The sequence below is a fragment of the Gigantopelta aegis genome, chromosome 12 (assembly GCF_016097555.1).
Source record: "Gigantopelta aegis isolate Gae_Host chromosome 12, Gae_host_genome, whole genome shotgun sequence".
NCBI classification, from domain to species: domain Eukaryota; kingdom Metazoa; phylum Mollusca; class Gastropoda; order Neomphalida; family Peltospiridae; genus Gigantopelta; species Gigantopelta aegis.
Window position 1 is genome coordinate 20,573,193 of NC_054710.1, and position 10,430 is coordinate 20,583,622.

General features: G+C 39.4%; 1 protein-coding gene across 1 annotated transcript in view; it reads left to right on the plus strand.

The window, feature by feature from the left end:
- Positions 1-2,078, plus strand: part of LOC121385776 (protein sel-1 homolog 3-like) — a 69,009-nt gene extending 66,931 nt beyond the window's left edge. Inside the window, exon 24 of the mRNA XM_041516555.1 lies at positions 1,214-2,078. Within this exon, the coding sequence (XP_041372489.1) occupies positions 1,214-1,312 (99 nt within the window). The 3' untranslated portion in view covers positions 1,313-2,078. The remainder of the gene's footprint in view (positions 1-1,213) is intronic.
- Positions 2,079-10,430: the final 8,352 nt, after the last annotated feature.

Sequence of the window (10,430 nt, forward strand, 5' to 3'; positions counted from 1 at the left end):
ATGATTTAGATTGCACTAAAGCTAAGGCAATAAAGGGTGTGTCCAAAATAAGCAAGCTGAGTACAAACATGCTAACCTCAAAACATTTCACCTCAAAATCAATGGAATGTTAAGCTGTAATTAGATTAAAATAACTTGAAATGCATTTATGAATATAATATGTACAACTCTTTACCAGCTATTAGTGGATTTTTCTCTGATGACTACGAGTCAGAATTACCAAATGTTTGACATCCAATAACCGATAATAAATTAATCAATGTGCTCTTGTGGTGTCATTAAACAAAACTTTTCTTTCTTTTCTTGGAATGGCGCCTGTTAGCTAAATGTGTGTGTGTGTGTGTGTGTGTCCTTCTTAAAACAAAACTTGACCGGCCTCGGTGGCGTCGTGGCAGGCCATCGGTCTACAGGCTGGTAGGTACTGGGTTCGGATCCCAGTCGAGGCATAGGATTTTTAATCCAGATACCGACTCCAAACCCTGAGGCTCAATGGGTAGGTGTAAACCACTTGCACCGACCAGTGATCCATAACTGGTTCAACAAAGGCCATGGTTTGTGCTATCCTGCCTGTGGGAAGCGCAAATAAAAGATCCCTTGCTGCCTGTCGTAAAGAAGAGTAGCCTATGTGGCGACAGTGGGTTTCCTCTAAAAACAGTGTCAGAATGACCATATGTTTGATGTCCAATAGCCGATGATAAGATTAAAAATCAATGTGCTCTAGTGGCGTCGTTAAATAAAACAAACTTTACTTTAAAACAAAACTTCTTTCTTTTCTTGGAATGGCGCCTGTTAGCTAAATGTGTGTGTGTGTGTGTGTGTGTGTCCTTCTTAAAACAAAACTTCTCTTTCTTTTCTTGGAATGGCGCCCGTTAGCTAAATGTGTGTGTGTGTGTGTGTGTGTGTGTGTCCTTCTTAAAACAAAACTTCTTTCTTTTCTTGGAATGGGGCCCGTTAGCTAAATGTGTGTGTGTGTGTGCGTGTGTGTGTGTGTCCTTCTTAAAACAAAACTTCTCTTTCTTTTCTTGGAATGGCGCCTGTTAGCTAAATGTGTGTGTGTGTGTGTCCTTCTTAAAACAAAACTTCTCTTTCTTTTCTTGGAATGGCGCCTGTTAGCTAAATGTGTGTGTGTGTGTGTGCTTCTTAAAACATGAACATGATTCCAGACAACTGCTGCTTTAATTTCAACACCTGTATTTATTTTTTTATTTTCCAGGTGTCTACTGTTGTGGGAGTTGCCTTGGTAATTTGGATGACAGGATACGCTCTACACCACCACATAACTCACCGACACATTACACAGGATTTAATCTAAAACTTTGTCACATGCAAACCATGGACCATTGGTAAACACACACAACTACGTGTCACACTCGAAATACCTGCATAGGTACTGGGCCAGACATTGTCTAGACCGTGGGGGGTGGACTTCGAATATGAACCTAGTGGACCATTTGTTCTATATTTTCCGTGGACACCTATATGAAGTCTAATATTGTATTGTTAAAAAAGAAAAGAAAAAAGTTTAACCTCGGCTTCCGCACCTGTATGTGTGAAAGTTGAAATCCACAAGATACAATGTATATGGCTGAATGTTGTGACCCTCGAAATAATTATTGTGTAGATATTTATAGATATGGCCAAGTGATGTGGTCGTCAAAAAAAAGGATGGCAGTTGTGAACAATATAATTCTATATACGGAAGTTGTGACTCAGAAATATATGGACGGAAGTTGTGACCCACAAATTATTTTGCAGATAATATTCAAAGATGTGGACAAAAGTTGTCATCCATGAAATCAGAACCGGTTTAAGGATCCGCAGGGCCTGTAGCACAAATAACAGAGGTTCCCCTTTCCCAGGATATATATTTTGCAATCCCTCGGGGAGAGGGGAAAATAAATGTACAAATCACTGTGGGGCAAATGGTTGGGTCCGCGAAATATTTTTAAGACAATTACAAATATATTAACAAAACTTGTGATGGGCAATTTTTTTTTTTTTTAAACATAATTATAAAGGTATGAACAAATGATATCACCCATGAAACATATTGAAGGCAATTAAAATATATTCTTACACACCCATTGTGAGAACACCATGCGTTATTTTTGATAACACTACACACATGTGTGTTATCAATTTGAAGACCTACGACTGGCTGCTCCTAGGTCACCAATGCCATACGTCCAATAAAGAACCAGTCCAATAAAGAACCAGCACGACAGAAATCGATTACACTGTGACGTATAGTTAACCTGGCACTCATGTAACCCGTAAGTCGGCTACAATTTGTTTTGTTTTAACAACACCACTGGAGCACATTGATAATTAATCATCGACTATTGGATGTCAAACATTTGGTAATGCCGACTCAGTCATCAGAGGAAACCTGTTACATTTTTCCTAAAGCAGCAAGAGATCTTTTATATGCACTTTCCCAGACAGGAAAGCACATACCACAGCCTTTAACCAGTTGTGGTGCACTGGTTGGAACAAGAAAAAACCCAAGCAGTTGAATGGATCCACTGGGGTGGTCCAATTCTACGATGCAAGCACATAAGGAGAGCACTCAACCGACTGAGATAACTCACTCCGTCGGCTACAAGTGCAATAAAGATGTTAAAATTTGCTTAACACCGGGGTTTTGAGGAGATGTAAGAAATAGAATAATACATCTGTGTCCCTTAAGATACATTGTATCATTTATCTCACAACTCGTTGTTTAAAAACATATCAAACTCGCTTTCGCTCGTTAGATACCTTTTCAAACAACTCGTGAGATAAATGGTATCTAATGGTCACTCATGTATTATTCTCTATTTAACATGTGAAAGATTGAAGAAAATTTAGAAATGTATGGACAAAAATCGTAATTCACTGGATGAAAGTTGCGATTCATGGAACGTGTTGAAACTTGCATGTATTATTAGAAGTTAAAAATAGTATTTAGCCTACAGACTAATGATGTAATCTACAAAACACATTAGTTATAAATATATTATGGATGAAAGTTATAATCTACAAAACATAAAGACGAAACAGTAATTATAAAGATATGCACAAAAGTTGTAATCTACAAAACATTAGGGATAGACATTGTGGTCCATAGTAGTATAACATTTAAAGGGCAGATGAAAAGGTTTTTTTTTCAGGGAGGTGTGCAACGTTTAAAAAGAGCACCTACATTACTCTAAAGTACACCAACATGCATTTTATATAAATGTATATAAAATGCATGTTAGTGACCTTTAGGATACTGTATATAACAATAACCCACCAGCACACAGAAATATTACACGTCACCGCCGAACAAAAATAAATTCATTGTATTTATCACTGGACCCTCCCTGAAATTGCCGTTGCCCATTTTAAACGTTGCTTCACCTCCCTGAAATCAAAATCTTGCATTCACCGCTATAATTAAAATAAAAACAAACAAGTAATTAGGAAACAATTTAATTAAAAACGTAAGACTGAACACTGTATGAAAACCCCAAAATAATGTGTATATGTTACTACAAACACCAACGTGGTTTTGTGTGTATGTGCATGTGTGTGTGTCCGTGTTACATAGCTGTAAAAGTGTTTACTCATCTTGTTGGATGAAACAAAATAAGTTAGTATTAATACAATACTAAATGAATTGCTATAGTAACAATGGTCTGCATTATGCAGCCATTTACTGGATAAAACAAAATGTTACTATGAGTATGAATAGTAAATAAATTACTATGGTAACAATGGTTCGTATCTGGGGATTCTATATTGAAGGAGGGAGGGGACAAAACTCACTCACACCCTAGGATTGTAAGACGGGCGAATGTATAAGTGGGAGGGATGTGCATTATGCACACACCACCACCACCATGCTAATGATTGAATGAAACAAAATAAACATCAGGAACAGATCTAGTGTTTGTAATACTAGGTCAGTGCACACATTTATTATAAATTTTGAAACAATACCTTTAAGCTCATAATATACATGTCGTGCATAGTCCTACAACACCTAGAATGCCGGTATTTTTGACCAAAAGTCATGGAGAATATTGTGTAAGTGGCCGTTTGATATAATTTCGAGGGTTGGAACTTAATAACGGCACCGACTGCAATTGCCGTCGTTGAGATATGAATTGCTGTAGGTAGGGAGCATCACCGAAAGTGCCATTTGTAAATCTCTTCGACAATGGCAAAATGTTTACACGTGGTGTGCATGATCTGTCCGTATTTAACATTTGAAATATGTCTTCATACAGCAAAATACTTTGTACTGTACATGGCCCCCTCCTCCCTTCTGTCCCGAACCCACTCACTGGCCAAGTCAGAGTTTGTGCCCGGGAGAGACATGCTTGAACCTTAATTGGAAATAGGCACATTAATGATGTTATCCAATCCACTGTGCCTGATTACAACATACTACCATTCTAATGTCCACAATTCATTTTTTTTTTTTTTTAAACGCTGCCCATAACCTCTGACATACAAATGTAAGTAGACATCAGACGTACATTAAGTAGGATGAAATGCCTTGCAAGTTGTAGATTCACTTACAGGTGTGACCATGAGTGTGTGTGTGTGTGTCCCGAGTTTTGTGTGAGTGTAAATTGTTAACAGCTTTTAAATTCTAACAAACACTGGATAATCAGTATAAAAATTACCCTCCCCTGAATTTCAGGACAAAATGGAACAGACGACCATAGATGTATGTATATATATGTATATATATATATATGTATATATATATATATATATATATATATATATTAGACTTCTATGGTCGTCTGTGGCATTTTGTGCCGAATTTCAGGTGAGGAAGAAAAATTTTGTACTATTATATATACTCTTCAAAAAAAGAAACGCAAAAGGGTACAAATGGGTTATAACTCCGATTTTATGTTTCCTACCAGTTCATGCTTTGTGAATATAAGGTCATTGCATGTCCCAAACACATTCCCATGGTTACATTCGATAAAACGCAGCTACTGTACAATAAAGTTCCAAAATGTGAATATTCGCAAAAACGCAGCCACGTGCAAACCATGTCACCACTGCACGTGCGTTGTCTGCACGTGCAACATGAACACCGACAGTATAAAAGTGCAGGGTGTTCGCTTGCCTGGCCTCTGTATCTGGCCGACAGTTGACAATCCAGGACATGCCACGTCTCGGTGAACCGCAGAGAAACAATGCCATCGGCCGACTAGACGCAGGCGAATCCAGAACGGCCGTTGCCAGGGCATTCCATGTGTCCCCAAGCACCATCTCCAGACTGTGGGACCGTTACCAGCAACATGGATCAACACGTGACCTCCCTAGATCCGGTCGACCACGGGTCACTACCCCCGGGCAGGACCGCTACATCCGGGTACGCCACCTTCGGGAACGATTGACTACTGTCCACCTCCACAGCCGCAGCAATACCAGGTTTGCACAGGATATCCGACCAGACCGTACGGAACCGCCTACGTGAGGTAGGAATTCGTGCCAGACGTCCAGTTCGAGGTGTCATCTTAACACCACAACACCGTCGACTCCGACTGCAGTGGTGCCAGATTCATCGACAATGGCCTCAACTGCGATGGAGACGGGTGTGGTTCAGCGACGAGTCCCGATTTCTGCTCCGACGTCATGATGGAAGATGTCGCGTGTATAGGCGTCGTGGTGAACGTTATGCGGCAAACTGCGTGCAGGAAGTGGACAGATTCGGCGGGGGTAGTGTCATGGTGTGGGCAGCCATCTCACACACTGGCAGAACTGACCTGGTCCACGTGCAGGGCAACCTGAATGCACAGGGCTACATTGACCAGATCCTCCGGCCACACATCGTTCCAGTTATGGCCAACGCCAACGCAGTGTTCCAACATGACAACGCCAGGCCTCACACAGCACGTCTCACAACGGCTTTCCTACAGAACAACAACATTAATGTCCTTCCTTGGCCATCGATATCACCGGATTTGAACCCAATTGAGCATCTATGGGACGAGTTGGACCGATGCCTCCGACAGCGACAACCACAGCCCCAGACCCTGCCCGAGCTGGCAGCAGCCTTGCAGGCCAAGTGGGCCACCATCCCCTGGGACGTCATCCGTACTCTGGTTGCTTCAATGGGCAGGCGGTGCCAGGCAGTTGTCAACACACGCGGAGGCCACACCCGGTATTGACTCCAGATGACCTTGACCTTGGTGGTGTGTCCTATCACTTACTCACAATGGACTAGAGTGAATTGTGAACAATCCTGCAACATTTGGTAATTATCGGACTCACCATTCAATAATTAAATCAATTCTCCAAATGTTACGACAATGTGGTTTTGCGTTTCTTCTTTTGAAGAGTATATTTATATATATATATATATATATATATATATATATATGTATATGTATATGTAATAAGCCTGTAATAGTGACAGATCTCTTTAAATGGCGAGATTTGGGCTCGTACTTATAAAAAAACCTTTGAGTCCATACTCAGTCTGTAATGAGGTCACACGAATACTTTGTATGGCGTTAAGTCTCAGACTATTAAAAACACGGCCAGACTCAAGTTTTATGAGCAGCAGGCATGGGCCCAATGTCACAAAACAACGTAAACTTAAGTTCTGCACGTAAACGTAAATCTACGACTAAACCACAATTCATGTTACTGTTGGAGTACAACAAATATAGTTAGAAATACATTTATTTCATTTTCTATTCTCCTTAAAATGCTCCATATTCTTTGTGTTCAAAATAGATGCCAAACACGTGTAAATGTATGCTTGGTATAACTGCTAATCGCAGACGTAAACGTACAATGTTTGGTGAAATTGCCCCTGAGACTTACTTCACAAAATATCGTAAGTTTCCGTCTGTGACTTGAAATTATTCAGATAATATGTTTACACGTGTTTGGCATCTATTTCACACAGAAACTTACATGGAACATTTTAAAGACCAAAAAAAACAAAAATGTCTATAGTTCAAACTACATTAGTTGTACTGTTAGTAATAAGAATTTTGATTTAGTCATACATGCAAAACTTAGCTTACAATGTTTTGTGAAATTGGTCTATGATTTAGGATACCATTAACATGGCTGTAAATAGTTGTGCAAAATGAAATGGACAAGTTGAAAAATGTATAAAAAATTTCTGCAGTTCTCAGTATTCTCACAATTAGGAACAGAAATCATTTGGAATCTGCCCCACCTGCTATAAGTAAACACACACAACAGTATAAGATTCACATTTAGGAAGTATATCAGAAACAAAGTGAGTGGTGAGACCTCGGCGATGATATGAATATCTCCACCACACATTATGTAAACAATGAACTAGAGATTCTGGTTGTTCATACATCAACAAAGTGAGTGGTGAGACCTCGGTGATGATATGAATATCCACCACACATTATGGAAACAATGAACTAGAGATTCTGCTTGTTCATACATCAACAAAGTGAGTGGTGAGACTTCAGTGATGATATGAATATCTCCACCACACGTTATGGAAACAATGAACGAAACGATGAACTAGAGATTCTGGTTGTTCATACATCAACAAAGTGAGTGGTGAGACCTCCGTGATGATATGAATATCTCCACCACACGTTATGGAAACAATGAACTAGAGATTCTGCTTGTTCATACATCAACAAAGTGAGTGGTGAGACCTCAGTGATGATATGAATATCTCCACCACATGTTATGGAAACAATGAACAAAACAATGAACTAGAGATTCTGGTTGTTCATACATCAACAAAGTGAGTGGTGAGACCTCCGTGATGATATGACTATCTCCACCACACATGGAAACAATGAACTAGAGATTCTGGTTGTTCATACATCAACAAAGTGAGTGGTGAGACCTTGGTGATGATATGACTATCTCCACCACACATTATGGAAACAATGAACTAGAGATTCTGGTTGTTCATACATCAACAAAGTGAGTGGTGAGACCTCGGTGATTATATGAATATCCACGACACATTATGGAAACAATGAACTAGAGATTCTGGTTGTTCATACATCAACAAAGTGAGTGGTGAGACCTCCGTGATGATATGAATATCTCCACCACACGTTATGGAAACAATGAACTAGAGATTCTGCTTGTTCATACATCAACAAAGTGAGTGGTGAGACCTCAGTGATGATATGAATATCTCCACCACATGTTATGGAAACAATGAACAAAACAATGAACTAGAGATTCTGGTTGTTCATACATCAACAAAGTGAGTGGTGAGACCTCCGTGATGATATGACTATCTCCACCACACATGGAAACAATGAACTAGAGATTCTGGTTGTTCATACATCAACAAAGTGAGTGGTGAGACCTTGGTGATGATATGACTATCTCCACCACACATTATGGAAACAATGAACTAGAGATTCTGGTTGTTCATACATCAACAAAGTGAGTGGTGAGACCTCGGTGATTATATGAATATCCACGACACATTATGGAAACAATGAACTAGAGATTCTGGTTGTTCATACATCAACAAAGTGAGTGGTGAGACCTCGGTGATGATATGCCTATCTCCACCACACATTATGGAAACAATGAACTAGAGATTCTGCTTGTTCATACATCAACAAAGTGAGTGGTGAGACCTCGGTGATGATATGACTATATCCACCACACATTATGGAAATAATGAACTAGAGATTCTGCTTGTTCATACATCAACTTAAAGGCACAGACTCTGGTTTCCAATTCAATTCCAATTCTTTTATTGCAGGGCTCGACCTTAGTGGTAGCCCGGGCTGTTTTGGCTACCTATTTGTCACTCGGTCTACCAGATGTCTAAACTCGGTATTCTGTCGGGCAACTAAAGTTTTTGGCATGTCCAGTCACTCCACAATCAACAAGATGTTCAATTCATCAGTGTCTCAAATTCCACCCTTCATGTGCATGCTCTCTGTTGCCAGCAGGCATCGAAATAAGCATTGTGTCTGGTAACCCATTTACAGGTTACCACAAAATATAGTCTGGTAACCTATAGGTTTCCACAACTATATGAAAGTTAGAATTGAATTCCTGTTACTACTACGCGGTCGTTTTGAAATTGTAACGGTGCGCGCGAACATCGATACGAGAAACAAAATCCGGAAGTAAATTTATATAGTGGGCGCTGCTTAAACGCGGGTTGCCAAAATTGCTTTACAATTGCACAAGTACGCACGAACATTGGTGCAATTTTGTACAAGAAAACAAAACGCGGACATAAATTCATTTAGTGGACGCTGTTTAAACGCGGAGTGACTTGCGCGCGAACATCGATGCAATTCCTGACGAGAAAATGAAACGCAGAAGTCCTGAATGCATTGCCTGGTTTACGTTCGGAAACGAAACTACCATTCGTTGAAATTTTGTATCGAGAACGAAACACCGTTCTCGACTTTTCTAACATGTGGTAACCTCCCGGTAACCTGAACGACCGTTCTCGACTTATTTCGATGCCTGGCCAGTAGTCGCTGTAACTGTTAATGCTTCCTTGGGTTTGACCCACAATAATTGTATGTACGGCCATAAGCCCATATATACAAAAACTCATATACATGTATTGCTATTTTGGGACCAGTTCAAACGATTAGCCAGCTGCATTGGAAACACATAATAGAAGCATTTATTATTATTATCCTGGTTTTCAAAACACTGTGGCATATTTTTCACTATTAGAGCTAGGGTTATTTTATAATTTAAATTCGAAGTTACTTACATTTTGTTATCTCGAATATCCATTTTCGTACATCTCAAGTGTATCTAAACACCCTAATGCTTGGAATATCCCGAAAATATTTTTTTCGTAATTCTAAAGAAAACACGCATGTCTGAAAAATAACAATTATAGAGTAACGTTTTAGTGTGGGTTTCTTAAAGGGCATTTCCCCACTTTAACATGACAGACTCGTTTTACTTTGTTGTAACTTTATCCAGATGTCTTACAGGTTTCTACATTAACCAACCTATAGTCACTGGGATCATCTTTTTTTTTTATACTACAAAATTTACAATTTATTTATTCCTGAGCCGACTGATTTGTAAATAGCACACAAATTGTATTTCTTTGTTATTTTCAAAACACTTTTACTTTTCTTCTTGTGTCAAACCAAATTGACATTATTTACCAAAAAAAAACATTTTTGTAAGTTGATTGGACGGACTATAGGTGTCCATTTTCACGGGTTGAAACTAGGGTCTGTGACAATAGGTGTTCAAGTCATGAACATGGGTCATGTCATATAAGCATCTCCTTTTTGTTCCATCTGGAAGGAAGGAAATGTTTTATTTAACGACGCACTCAAAACATTTTATTTATGGTTATATAGCGTCAGACGTATGGTTAAGGACCACACATTTATTGAGAGAGGAAACCCTCTGTCGCCACTTCATGGCTACTCTTTTCGATTAGCAGCAAGGGATCTTCGATATGC